Source organism: Perca fluviatilis, chromosome 12 (genome assembly GCF_010015445.1).
Source record: "Perca fluviatilis chromosome 12, GENO_Pfluv_1.0, whole genome shotgun sequence".
Lineage (NCBI taxonomy): Eukaryota > Metazoa > Chordata > Actinopteri > Perciformes > Percidae > Perca > Perca fluviatilis.
The window spans coordinates 37,204,392-37,219,160 of NC_053123.1; the positions used below are offsets into that span (position 1 = coordinate 37,204,392).

The following is a 14,769-nucleotide window of genomic DNA, read 5'->3' on the forward strand; positions in this document are numbered from 1 at the left end:
GATCAGAAGGAATTCTGTTTTGTCGCTGTTGAGTTTGAGGAAGTTGTGTTGCATCCAGGTTTTAATAGCTGACAGACAGGAGTTGATGTGGGAGAGGGAGGATTTGTGGGGGATTTGGTGCTGAGGTAGATCTGGGGCGTCGCAGCATAGCAGTGGAAGTCCAGGTTGAAGTGGCGGAGTATCTGACCAAGAGGGAGGATGTAGATGATGAAGAGGAGGGGGCCGCACGGGCCTTGGGGAACACCTTGAGTGACTGTGGCTGTGGCAGAGGTGTGGTTGTGGAGAGAGATGAAATGGGATCTGTTGGAAAGGTGGAGAGGAGCCAGCTGAGTGCGGCAACGTCGCATACCGGAGGTCTTTGAGTCTGGTGAGCAGGATGTTATGGCTCACAGTATCAAGGCTGCACTCAGGTCGAGGAGGATGAGGATGTTGAGGGAACCGTGTCAGCAAAGGTGAGGGAGGTCGTTGAGGACTTTGAGGAGAGCGGTTTCTGTGCTGTGTAGGGGGGAAAAACCAGATTGGAGAGGTTCGAATAGGTTATTGGCAAGAAGATGGGTTTGTAGTTGGGAGGCGACTATGCGTTCCAGGGTTTTAGACAGAAAGGGGAGGTTGGATATGGGCGGTAGTTGTTGAGAGAGGAAGGATCCAGACCAGGTTTTTAAGGATTGGGGTGACAGCGGCAGTTTTGAAAGCAGAGGGGCAGTTCCAAGGGACAGTGAGGAGTTGAAGAGGTTAGTGAGGTAGGGGCATAGGACCGGGAGGCAGGACTTCAGAAGTGGAGTAGGGAGGGGGTCAAGGGAGCAGGTAGTGGGTTTGGAAGAGCTGATGAGTTTGGAGATTTCAGGAGGTGATTGGGTCAAACTGGGGAGGAGGAAGTGTGGAGGAGGGCGGGGAGGTCTGGAGGGATGGAGAGAGGAGGGTCCAAGGTAGGTGCTGGAGTAGATCCTGGAAGGTCAGATACAGGGGATAGGGATTTGTAAATGAGATTGATTTTGTCAGTGAAAAAGTGGAGGAATGAGTTGCAGAGATCCGGAGTAGAGGTAAGGAGGCTGTTGGTCCGAGGCTTGATGAGGTTGTTCAATGTGGAGAAGAGGGTTCTGGGGTTTTGGCAGGGGTCGGTGAGGATGGTGGAGAGGTAGGCAGATTTGGCAGCAATGAGGGCATCTTTGTAGGCGATGAGATGGGATTTATAGGCTTCATGATGGACTGTGAGGGATGATTTCTTTGTCAGACGTTCAAGTTGGCGGCCAGTTTGTTTCATTTTCCGGAGTGCAGGTGTGTACCAGGGTGAAGAGGTGTTAAAAGTGACGAGGTTTGTTTTGAGGGGGGCCAGGGTGTTGAGGGAGGTAGACAAGGTGGAGTTGAGGTGGTCTGTGAGGTCATCGGGTGAGGTGAGGGTTGAGTCCAGGTGGAGAGTGGTGGAGAGCAGGTCAGAGAGATGGTGGGGATTGATAGATTTGAGGTTGCGGAAGGTGATTTCTCTGAGGAGGCGGGGGCGGGTGGGAAAAGGGATGGTGAACCGTATCAGTTTGTGATCAGAGAGGGGAAAGAGGCATGGATGGAGGTCGAGCACTGGTTGGTTGGTGGAGCAGACCAGGTCGAGGATGTGTCCTTTTCATGGGTGGGGAATGTGACATGTTGGGTGAGAGAGAAGTTATCCAGTAAAATTTTGAATTCTGATGAGAGCTTGCATGTGGGGGAGTCCATGTGGATGTTTAAGTCACCGAGTAGCAGCAGACGTGGAGAGAGAGATGAGGCTAGTGTGAGGAGTTCAGTAAAATCAGAGAGGAAGGAGGGATTTGGTTTAGGTGGCCGGTAAATGAGGATGACTGTCATGGAGGAAAGAGTTTTGAAGGCGAGATATTCAAACGATGATACTGAGGGGAGGGTGAGTTCTGTGATCCGGAAGTTCTGATTGAAAATGACGGGGCCACCTCCACGGTGGGAGGGGCGGGGTTTGCGATGTAGTTGTAGCCAGGGGGATGCTTGGTTGAGGAAGAAGAAGTTGTTGGGTTGTTGCCAGGTTTCGGTGAGCAGAAGGAAGTCAAGAGTGTTGTCGAGGATTAGTTCATGGAGGGCAGGGGCTTTATTGTTGAGCGATCGGGTGTTGAGGAGGGCAAAGTTGGTATGGTGAGAGGGTGGTGGGATGGGGGCAGGCTGGAGAGATCTGAGGTTGTCCCGTTAGCAGTGCGTGTGTGGTCGTGGGGGTGGGGGTATTGCAGTTGAGGGGGACAGTGAGCCGATTAGCAAATAATTGGAGAGTATGATTGAGTGTATGTGAAGTGGGGAAAGCACTGTAGTCCGGTCCGGGTTTTCTGTGTAGCCTGATGATGCGTTCAGCCCTATGTGAACCAGTGGGTGAAGCGTTCAGATGACGTGGGACAGGTGCAACAGAGCGTGCAGGTGACCAGATGGATGGAATGGATTGTCCGTGGTGGAAGAAAACAAACTTGGCGGCGAAGAGCTTCTGTGGATGTAACGTGGCCGGACGTAGAAGTCCGGAGCTGTTTGATGACTGGGATGCAGGATGGAATGGAGTAGTTGACGAATTGGACCAGTTGCAGAGTTGAATATTTGATCATGATGCCGAAGCGGAGGGACGGAGAGCTCGCGTGATAGTGGTTAGCCGTGGGCTAGGAGCACAGAGGTGGAGGTGGAGATGGATGAATGAGGTGATTGCCAAAATGATCCACAGCATGACCGAAGGAGAGGAATGTCTAGTCTTGGTCGCGGCTCCATCTGGTGGAGGTTGCCTATGAGGAGGAGGTCAGCAATCGGGGATAGCCGCCTAGCAGCTAGGATTTGCCGCCACGCTGCTTGGTGAACGGGGCGCTAGCTAGCGGCTAACCGACGAGGCAAGAGTCCGGTCAAGGAGCCCCAGGCGGCTTCGGGAACCAGCAGAGAGACTGTCCAGAGTAAGATCCAGAGGTACAGAGGCTGTCCAGAGGTAGGGGGTACAGCGAACACAAACACAAGAGAATAGCAGATGAATAGCAGACGGAGAAGCGGCGACAACCAGCCAGCGGCGCCTCTCACCGCCGGGTTGGAATAATACGTATAATGTATTAAGAGTGAACTGTTAACAGAGTGGGCAAGTAACTCTCAGAGGGGATCTCCCACATGGTGGTGAAGCTGTAGCACACCAGCACGCACACACACACACACACACACACACACACACACACACACACACACACACACACACACACACTGCGTTCAGGCTCCTCAGTAACCCTGTGTTTCTGCAGCTCTGGGTGTGGTGCGTTCAGGCTCCTCAGTAACTGTGTGTTTCCTCTGTGCAGCTCTGGGTGTAGACGCGGAGCAGCCAGACTATGACATGGACTCGGAGGACGAGATGCTCCTTAACCGACTGAAGAGGAAGACGGAGATCAGACCGCTGCAGTTTGAGACCATGGTGGACCGGCTGGAGAAGGCCAGCGCGCACCAGGTAACACACACACACACACACACACACACACACACACACACACACACACACACACACACGAGAGGGAAACCTGTATTATTAACACAGCTGTATATTGTTAAGTATGAGAGGGAACCTGTATTGGTACCAGTGTTTCCGCTGGTAACTCTCTGTTATTCAATTCAATTTCAATTCAATTTTATTTATAGTATCAAATCATAACAAGAGTTCGAGACACTTTACAGATAGAGTAGGTCTAGACCACACTCTACAAGTCCAACAATTACAGTAATTCCCTCAAGAGCAAGCAGTGCGACAGTGGCGAGGAAAAACTCCCTCTTGGGAAGAAACCAGGGACAGACCCAGGCTCTTGGTAGGCGGTGTCTGACGGGCCGGTTGGGGATATGATGAACAGTGGCGATAATAAACCGATGGATCAGTGACTTCAAATGGTAGTCGTAGTAGTTCATGTCATATCAGGGCGCTGCAGGGCGTTACAGGATGTAGCGTGGCCCAGCAGAGCATGGATGGACGTAGCAGGAAGCAGCAGGGTTCAGCAGGAAGCAGCAGGGTTCAGCAGGAAGCAGCAGGGTTCAGCAGGAAGCAGCAGGGTTCAGCAGGGTTCAGCAGGAAGCAGCAGGGTTCAGCAGGAAGCAGCAGGGTTCAGCAGGAAGCAGCAGGGTTCAGCAGGAAGCAGAGAAGCAGCAGGGTTCAGCAGGAAGCAGCAGGGTTCAGCAGGGCAGCAGGGTTCAGCAGGAAGCAGCAGGGTTCCAGGAAGCAGCAGGGTTCAGCAGGAAGCAGCAGGGTTCAGCAGGAAGCAGCAGGGTTCACAGGGTTCAGCAGGAAGCAGCAGGGTTCAGCAGGAAGCAGCAGGAAGCAGCAGGGTTCAGCAGGAAGCAGCAGGGTTCAGCAGGAAGCAGCAGGGTGCAGCAGGAAGCAGCAGGGTTCAGCAGGAAGCAGCAGGGTTCAGCAGGGTTCAGCAGGGTTCAGCAGGAAGCAGTATGACATTGCAGGGCACCACAGAGCTTAGCAGGGAGTGCAGCAGGACCACGACGACAGCTGCAACCAGGATCTTGGTGCCAACGTTCTCCAAGGAAATACGCTGGAGATAAAAATAAGGACTCCGGGAGTAAACTCCCCAGAAGCTAAGATTAATAACAAGCATTTCTGGGACGGGCTGCACACAAATAGTAATAGTAACAGTAATAGAAAGGGAGAGGAGAGAGCAGCTCAGTGTGTCAAAGGAAGGAAGTCCCCCGGCAGTCTAGAACTATAACAGCGTAACTATAACGGGTAACTAAGAGAGACAGGTCATAAGGAGAGGTAGCCTGTTCGGGCTTGGAACTCTCCCCTGCCGGATCTCCTTGGCTGGCCTGCCTCCCTCTACTTTGTTATGTATTATTAATCTAACAATTATGAAGAGAAGCAGGTGGGCCAGTTAGGTGAACACTGCAACTCCTCACTCCCTAACTATAAGCTTTATCAAATAGAAGAGTTTTAAGTTCATTCTTGAATGAGGTGACAGTTTCTGCCCCCTGAACCCAGACTGGGAGCTGGTTCCATAGGAGAGGAGCCTGATAACTGAAGGCTCTGGCTCCCATTCTACTTTTAGAGACTCTAGGTACCACCAGTAACTCTGCATTCTGGGAGCGCAGTGCTCTAGTGGGACAATAAGGTATTAGGAGCTCTTCTAGATATGATGGTGCTTGACCATTTAGAGCTTTGTAGGTCAAGAGAAGGATTTTAAATTCAATCCTGGATTCAACAGGAAGCGAAAACGTGTGAAAACACCCTAAGTCAGGAGGAGGATTTTAAATTTGATCCTAGATTTCACAGGAAGCCAATGCAGAGAAGCTAGTACAGGAGAAATATGATCTCTTTTCTTAGTTCTTGTGAGAACACGCGCTGCAGCATTCTGGATCAGCTGGAGAGTCTTAAGGGACTTATTTGAGCAACCTGACAGTAGGGAATTACAATAGTCCAGCCTGGAAGTAATGAATGCATGGACTAGTTTTTCAGCATTGTTTTGAGACAGGATATTCCTAATAGGGCTGGGCGATATGGAGAAAATCAAATATCACGATATTTTGGACCACATACTTCGAAATCGATACCGCAACGATATTGTAGTGTTGACTTTTGGTGCTTTCACAAAATATTTACACAATGAGGTTTGTGATAAATAATCATCAGTAATGTGGATATAATGACTAAGTGGGTAAAGGCAAATAATAGAACAGTTACAACAGTCTGGTAAGTTCAGAAAATGACATCACTTTACTGTAATGCAGCCTTTAAAACCAGGAAAAGACAACACTTGTGTCATATCACGATATTACGATATCCAAAATCTAAGACGATATCTAGCCTCATATCACGATATCAATATAATATTGATATATTGCCCAGCTCTAATTCCTAATTTTGGCAATGTTACGAAGATGAAAAAATGCTGTTCTTGAGGTTTGTTTTAGTGGCGTTAAAGGATATATCCTGATCAAAAATAACCCCTAGATTTCTGACAGTAGTGCTGGAGGCCAGGACAATACCATCCAGAGTAGCTATGTCTTTAGATAATGAGGTTCGGAGGTGTTTAGGGCCCAGCACAATAACTTCAGTTTTGTTAGAGTTTAACGTCAGAAAATTATAGGTCATCCAGGATGTTATATCTTTAATGCACGCTTTGAAGCTTAGCTAGCTACTAGCTGACGGTCCAAGCACTGAGCCTTGTGGAACGCCATGGCTAACTTTAGTGTACTTGGAGGATTTATCGTTAACATTAACAAATTGAGATTGATTAGAGAAATAGGACTTAAAACCAGCTTAGAGCGATTCCTGTAATGCCAACCAAGTGTTCCAATCTGTGTAACAGGATTGTATGGTCAATAGTGTCGAATGCAGCACTAAGATCTAATAAAACAAGAATGGAGACAAGTCCTTTGTCTGCAGCAGTTAGAAGAAGGTTGTTAGTAATTTTCACCAGTGTCGCTCTCTGTGCTATGATGCTTTCTAAATCCTGATTGAAAGTCATCAAATAAACTGTTGCTATGTAGAAAATCACATAACTGCTTAGCAACCACCTTCTCAAGGATCTTGGATAGAAAGGGAAGGTTAGATATAGGTCTATAGTTTGCTAAGACCTCAGGATCCAGGGTGGGTTTTTTCAGAAGAGGTTTTTATCACAGCTACTTTAAATGACTGCGGTACATAACCTGTTAATAAGGACATATTGATCATATCTAGTAATGAAGTGTTTACCACGGGTAACGCTTCTTTGAGTAGCCTTGTTGGGATGGGGTCCAAGAGACAGGTAGATGGCTTAGCTGAGGATATCTTTAACATTAATTGTTGAAGGTCTATAGGATAAAAGCAGTCTAAGTATATGTCGGGACTAGTTGTTCTTTCTAGCGGTCCTGTATTTAAAGGTGAACTGTTAGAAGTTAAGGGCAAAAGGTGATTAATTTTATCTCTAATTGTTGTAATTTTATCATTGAAGAAGCTCATGAAGTCATCACTACTCAGAGCTAGAGGAATAGATGGCTCAGTAGAGCTGTGGCTATCTGTCAGCCTGGCTACAGTGCTGAAAAGAAACCTTGGGTTGTTCTTATTTTCTTCTATTAATTATGAGTAATAGTCTGATCTGGCCTTTCTTAGGGCCTTCCTATAGGTTTTGAGACTTTCTTGCCAAACCAAACGAGATTCTTCCACTTTGGTGGAGCGCCACTTACTTTCGATGTTTCGCGAGATTTGTTTTAATTTGCGAGTTTGGGAGTTATACCAAGGAGCTGTTTTCCTTTGCTTTATCGTCTTCTTTTTGAGGGGAGCAACGGAGTCTAAAGTCGTCCGTAGGCATGTCGTAGCACTGTCTACAAATGCATCAATTTGAGAGGGACTGAGGTTAACATAAAGGTCCTCTGTTATGTTAAGGCATGACATAGAGTCAAATGCTGTTGGAATATCTTCTTTAAATTTAGCTATAGCACTGTCAGATAAGCATCTGGTGTAGAAGCTATTATCTAATTTAATATAATCAGGTAGTAAGAATTCAAAAGTAATTAAAGAATGATCTGATAATACCAAATTCTGGGAAATATTATTAAATCCTCAATTTCAATACCATATGCCAGCACAAGGTCGTAGGTTTGAATTAGCCTTGTGCGACACTCTGACTGAAACCGATTGAATCCAGTAATGAGTTGAAAGCAGTACTAAGGCTGTCATTGTCAACGTCCACATGGATATTAAAATCACCTACAATAAGTACTTTGTCTGATTTAAGGACTACACATGATAAAAACTCTGAGAATTCAGATAAAAATTCAGAATAAGGACCTGGAGCCCAGTAAATAACAACGAATATAATTGGCTGTAATGTTTTCATTTTGGATGTTGAAGATTAAGAACAAGACTTTCAAACGAGTTATAATTTAGTTTAGGGTTAATTAGCAGTAACAGGCTTGTAACAAATATGGCTGGCCCCTCCCTCGGCCTGAGCCTTTAGGAATTTGAGTATTAATATGACTGGGAGGAGTGGCTTCATTTAGACTAACATAGTCATCATGGCCCAGCCAGGTTTCACAATACAAAATAAATCAATTTTATTATCTGATATCAAATCATTTACCAATACTGCTTTAGAAGACTAATCTAATATTTAATAGTCCACATCTAATTTTCCTATTTTTGTTCTATCGTTGCAGTCGTTTTAATTCCAATTAGGTTGTTAAGTATAGCGCATCTTTTGTTTACCTTTGATTTAACCGGATCTGAGCCGGGGACAGACACTCGCTTATTAGACTATGAGTGGGCGACTGCTCCAACGGAAGCACAGAGGGCGCGTAGCACTGCACCTCTGATTACTAATATCAAACTTGGGTTGTCATGGTTTATGTCTGATAAACTCGCGTTCAGATTTTTTGATATGAGAGCGGCACCGTCCCAGGTGGGATGAATGCCGTCTCTCAATCAGACCAGGCTTTCCCCAGAACGCCTCCAGTTATTCACATAGCCCACATCATTAGCTGGGCACCACCCCGACAACCAGCGGTGGTAGGATGACGTACGGCTGTACATTTCATCATTGGTCAGGTTTGGCAGGGGTCCAGAGAAAACTACTGAGTCCGACATTGTCTTTGCATACACACAAAGTGACTCAACATTCATTTTAGTGATCTCCGATTTACGACCATTACCACCTACGTGAAGTATGATCTTACTGTATTTACGGTTCTTTTTGCCAGCAGCTTTAGATGGGTTTCTATACGCCCGCTCCAGCCCCGGGGGCACATATGACCGTAGGTAGGCCTACTGTAGCCGCCGGGGCCGCTGGCTTCACATATCGCAGTATAGAGCTCCCAATAACCAGAACTGGCTTCTCAGCGGGTGTATCGCTGAGTAGGGAGAAACTGTTAGAGAGGCGAAGACGCCCCGGTTTAGAGCGACGGTCATCATGTGCACTCCCTGGTCTAGATCTAACGCTACGCCTCGGACAGTCACCCACTCGCCCGGCTGTTTCGGGGTCTGCCGGGGACAGCTAGCAGAAGCTACAGAAGCTACAGTATGTTGGCCCGCATTAACTACATGGTGCTGGCTAGCTACGGAAGCATGATTCTGATTCCATGGTGCGTAGCCGTGCCTCAAACTCACTAAGCCTTGCCTCCAGAGCAGCGAATATACTACATTTATTACATGTATCGTTATCACTAAAGGAGGCAGAGGAGTAGCTAAACATTTGACACACAGAGCAAGAAAGAGCAGGAGAGGGAGAGGAATTAGCCATTGCTAATTGCGGCCACCACGGTGAAAAATTCATTAGAAGTTATTAAATGCAACTAGCTTTAGTTCGTTGAGTAATATAGCGTGTGAGACCATGGCCAGAATATCATAGTTCATAAAAATGCAGCGTAGTGATGATCCAGACATTTCATACCTACACAAGACGTGTGTCACGCTGCTGACCCGCCAAAGCACATTCGCCCCGTGCTGGCCCCGTTCATAATGAGTCAGCCGTCACTCTGGGAGTAGCATACGCTTCAGTCCATCACACTCCCCCTCTCCCTCTCCCCTGTGTCTATGTCTGTCTGTCTGTCTGTCTGTCTGTCTGTTTTTTTTAAAGATTTCGGCCTTTATTTTGATAAGAAAGCCTAAGACATGAAAGGGGAGAGAAAGGGGGAATGATATGCTATACATAAAAGAAAATAACTATAAGCCTTTGCTTTTTCGTCTGTTATTGTTGAAAACAAGTGAAAAAGCTTTCTCACATATTTTTGTGTGTGATAAATATATGACAAATCTAAGCTTTGTCTAGCTGCTTTATCTAGGAAGTTATTTCTGAGTAGCAAACTTAAAAAATCAAGCATGGAAATGTACATAAAAAATTGTTGTATCGATAATCGGTTTAGGATCAAATCATTGGCCTCTAAATCGGAGGTGCCAAGAGATTCCCACCCCTCTATATATATATATATATATATATATATACACACGCACGCACGCGACGCCACGCGATGCCATCACGCGCACGCGTACGTAGCGCGTGTGTGTGTATGTATATGTGTGTATATATAGATATAAATGTATCCGTCTTGTCCTCAGCTGGTGTCTGTGGCGGAGGCGAAGCTGCTGCTGAATGAGGATGACTACCTGCTGAAGGCAGCGTATGACTACTGGGTGAGGAAGAGGAAGAACTGGCGAGGGCCGTCCCTGATTCCTCACGTTAAGCCGGAGAGAAGAGACGGCTCCACCAACAGCGACGCCTACGTGGCCTTCAGGCGCAGGACGGAGAAGATGCAGACCAGGAAGGTTGGTCCTCTTCACTGTCTCTAGAAACCTCTCGCTTGGTTTCTCTGGGATATTAAATAGTTACTTAAACATCAAATTAATTATTAAAGTAGTAACTGATTAATTTCCTGTTGATTGACTAAATAATTTAAGCTCTTTTAAGTACTGACACACCAACAAGAGTCTGAAATATTTTAATTATTTGGGCATTTGATGTTTTATTAATTGAGATTAATGTTCAGTTTTATTTTCAAATTTTTTACTTCTTAAGACTAATTGATTTAATCTTGGCAGTTTTAAGTGAAAAAAACTCATTTAACATTATGTTGTTGTTTTCAGGCTCTTTAATATTTAATAAAGTCTGAACTTCAGGCTCTGTTTAAAGTCAGCCTCCTGTTACTCTCTAGTTTAAAGTGCTCATATTATGCTCATTTTCAGGTTCATAATTATATTTAGAGGTTGTACCAGAAAAGGTTTAAGTGGCTTAATTTTCAAAAAACACCATATTTCTGTTGTACTGCCCATTAGTGCAGCAACTCTTTTCACCCTGTGTTCAGGTCTCTGTTTTAGTTACAGAGTGAGACATCTCACTTCTGTAACATCTTTGTTGGGAGTTGCACATGCTCAATAGCTAGGTAAGGACTACTAGCCAGTCAGAAGCAGAGTATGAGGGCGTGCCTTGACGGTACCTAGGTAAGGACTACTAGCCAGTCAGCAGCAGAGTATGAGGGCCCTGACAGTAGCTAGGTAAGGACTACTAGCCAGTCAGAAGCAGAGTATGAGGGCCCTGACAGTACCTAGGTAAGGAGTACTAGCCAGTCAGAAGCAGAGTATGAGGGCGTGCCCTGACAGTACCTAGGTAAGGACTACTAGCCAGTCAGAAGCAGAGTATGAGGGCCCTGACAGTAGCTAGGTAAGGAGTACTAGCTAGTCAGCAGCAGAGTATGAGGGCGGCCCTGACAGTAGCTAGGTAAGGACTACTAGCCAGTCAGAAGCAGAGTATGAGGGCCCTGACAGTACCTAGGTAAGGACTACTAGCCAGTCAGAAGCAGAGTATGAGGGCGCGCCTGACAGTAGCTAGGTAAGGAGTACTAGCCAGTCAGAAGCAGAGTTGCGGCCGCCCTGACAGTACCTAGGTAAGGACTACTAGCCAGTCAGAAGCAGAGTATGAGGGCCCCGACAGTACCTAGGTAAGGACTACTAGCCAGTCAGAAGCAGAGTATGAGGGTCCCTGACAGTAGCTAGGTAAGGACTACTAGCCAGTCAGAAGCAGAGTATGAGGGCGCGCCTTGACGGTAGCTAGGTAAGGACTACTAGCCAGTCAGCAGCAGGTATGAGGGCCCTGACAGTACCTAGGTAAGGACTACTAGCCAGTCAGCAGCAGAGTATGAGGGCCCTGACAGTACCTAGGTAAGAGTACTGAACAGCAGTATGAGGGCCCTGATAGTAGCAAGAGTACTAGCCAGTCAGCAGCAGAGTATGAGGGCGCGTGCCCTGACAGTAGCTAGGTAAGGACTACTAGCCAGTCAGAAGCAGAGTATGAGGGGCCCTGACAGTACCTAGGTAAGGAGCAACTAGCCAGTCAGAAGCAGAGTATGAGGCGCGCCCTGACAGTACCTAGGTAAGGACTACTAGCCAGTCAGAAGCAGAGTATGAGGGCGGCCCCCCGGACAGTAGCTAGGTAAGGAGTACGAGCCAGTCAGAAGCAGAGTATGAGGGCGTGCCCTGACAGTACCTAGGTAAGGACTACTAGCCAGTCAGAAGCAGAGTATGAGGGGCCCCTGACAGTACCTAGGTAAGGACTACTAGCCAGTCAGAAGCAGAGTAGCAGGGGCCCTGACAGTACCTTAGGTAAGGACTACTAGCCAGTCAGAAGCAGAGTATTAGGGCGTGTATTTATAATCAAGAGTATGAGGGCGCGCCCTGACAGTACCTAGGTAAGGACTACTAGCCAGTCAGAAGCAGAGTATGAGGGCGTGCCCTGACAGTACCTAGGTAAGGACTACTAGCCAGTCAGAAGCAGAGTATGAGGGCCCTGACAGTACCTAGGTAAGGAGTACTAGCCAGTCAGCAGCAGAGTATGAGGGCCCTGACAGTAGCTAGGTAAGGAGTACTCAGCAAGTCAGCAGCAGAGTATGGGATGCCCTGACAGTAGCTAGGTTAGGGACTACTAGCCAGTCAGAAGCAGAGTATGAGGGCCCCTGACAGTACCTAGGTAAGGACTACTAGCCAGTCAGAAGCAGAGTATAGGGCGCGCCCCGACAGTAGCTAGGTAAGGAGTACTAGCCAGTCAGAAGCAGAGTATGAGGGGCCCCTGACAGTACCTAGGTAAGGACTACTAGCCAGTCAGAAGCAGAGTATGAGGGGCCCTGACAGTACCTAGGTAAGGACTACTAGCCAGGCCGGAAGCAGAGTATGAGGGCGGCCTGACAGTACCTAGGTAAGGACTACTAGCCAGTCAGAAGCAGAGTATGAGGGGCCCTGACAGGGCAAGCTAGGTAAATGACCAGTCAGCCGCAGCAGAGTATGAGGGCCTGACAGTACCTAGGTAAGGATACTAGCCAGTCAGCAGCAGAGTATGAGGGCCCTGACAGTACCTAGGTAGTAATATAGCCAGTCAGCAGCAGAGTGGCCCCTGACAGTAGCTAGGTGAGGTAGCAACTAGCCAGTCAGAGCAGAGTATGAGGGCGCCCTGACAGTACCTAGGTAAGGATACTAGCCAGTCAGAAGCAGAGTTGGGCGTCTCTGACAGTACTAGGTAAGGACTACTAGCCAGTCAGAAGCAGAGTATGAGGGCGCGTCCTGACAGTACGCAAGGTAAGATAAAGTAGAGTATGAATAAATAGGTAAGGACTACTAGCCAGTCAGAAGCAGAGTATGAGGCCCCTGATAGTACCTAGGTAAGGACTACTAGCCAGTCAGAAGCAGAGTATGAGGGCGGCCCTGACAGTACCTAGGTAAGGACTACTAGCCAGTCAGAAGCAGAGTATGAGCGTGGCCCTGACAGTACCTAGGTAAGACTACTAGCCAGTCAGAAGCAGAGTATGAGGGCTGCGCCTGACAGTACCCAGGTAAGGACTACTAGCCAGTCAGAAGCAGAGTATGAGGGCTGCCCTGACAGTACCTAGGTAAGGACTACTAGCCAGTCAGAGTATGAGGGCTGCCCTCGCACAGTACCTAGGTAAGGACTACTAGCCAGTCAGAAGCAGAGTATGAGGGCGTGCCCTGACAGTACCTAGGTAAGGACTACTAGCCAGTCAGAGTATGAGGGCGTGCCATGCTAGCAGCTAGGCGAGCATTATAACGTTTGTCTCTGAAGTAAAGGCTGGACTACAGTAGAGCTGTTTGGAGCAGTTTGTGAACAGTGTTTTCTGTTGGAGATGGTAAATCCCTTTGGGGGGACTTTTGCCTTTTTTCACTTTGTAAACCTATAACATGCACAAAAAATATATATAACACAATAAAGGAAAGGGAAAAAGCCAAAAAAGCATAATATGAGCACTTTAAATAGTTCCTGAACTCTGTACAGAACAGCGAGGTGTCGTGTTAGAGCTTTCATCAACATTTATATGAGAGTTTGGATTAATAATCACCAGTAATGTGGATATAATGACTCAGTGGATAAAAGCAAATAATTAAACAGCATCATCAACATCACTTTTCTGTAACGCAGTCTTTAAATCAGGAAAAGACCAAACTTACCATATTATTATATATCGTATCAATGTAATATCTCTACATGACCAGTCCTGTGTAGTACTATCAGATTAATACCTGGTCCAGCCCTGTGTAGTACTATCAGATTAATACCTGGTCCAGCCCTGTGTAGTACTATCAGATTAATAACTGGTCCAGCCCTGTGTAGTACTATCAGATTAATAACTGGTCCAGCTCTGTGTCGTGTTCAGATTAATAACTGGTCCAGCTCTGTGTCGTTCAGATTAATAACTGGTCCAGCTCTGTGTAGTACTCAGATTCATAACTGGTCCAGCTCTGTGTCATGTTCAGATTAATAACTGGTCCAGCTCTGTGTCATGTTCAGATTAATAACTGGTCCAGCTCTGTGTCGTGTTCAGATTAATAACTGGTCCAGCCTCTGTGTAGTACTATCAGATAAATAACTGGTCCAGCTCTGTGTAGTACTCAGATTAATAACTGGTCCAGCTCTGTGTCGTGTTCAGATTAATAACTGGTCCAGCTCTGTGTCATATTCAGATTCATAACTGGTCCAGCTCTGTGTCGTGTTCAGATTAATAACTGGTCCAGCTCTGTGTAGTACTCAGATTAATAACTGGTCCAGCTCTGTGTCATGTTCAGATTAATAACTGGTCCAGCTCTGTGTAGTACTCAGATTAATAACTGGTCCAGCTCTGTGTCATGCTCAGATTAATAACTGGTCCAGCCCTGTGTAGTATTCAGATTAATAACTGGTCCAGCCCTGTGTAGTACTCAGATTAATAACTGGTCCAGCCCTGTGTAGTACTCAGATTAATAACTGGTCCAGCCCTGTGTAGTACTCAGATTAATAACTGGTCCAGCTCTGTGTAGTATTCAGATTAATA

The 14,769-nt window shown here is 46.8% G+C and overlaps 1 protein-coding gene across 2 annotated transcripts in view; it reads left to right on the forward strand.

Annotated features, from left to right (window-relative positions):
* epc2 (enhancer of polycomb homolog 2 (Drosophila)) overlaps positions 1-14,769 on the forward strand; it is a 35,524-nt gene that overhangs the window by 4,141 nt on the left and 16,614 nt on the right. For both annotated transcript variants that reach the window (XM_039818380.1, XM_039818381.1), the window contains exons 3-4: positions 3,303-3,448; positions 10,022-10,228. In XM_039818380.1, coding sequence (XP_039674314.1) covers positions 3,303-3,448; positions 10,022-10,228 — 353 coding nt within the window. The remainder of the gene's footprint in view (positions 1-3,302; positions 3,449-10,021; positions 10,229-14,769) is intronic.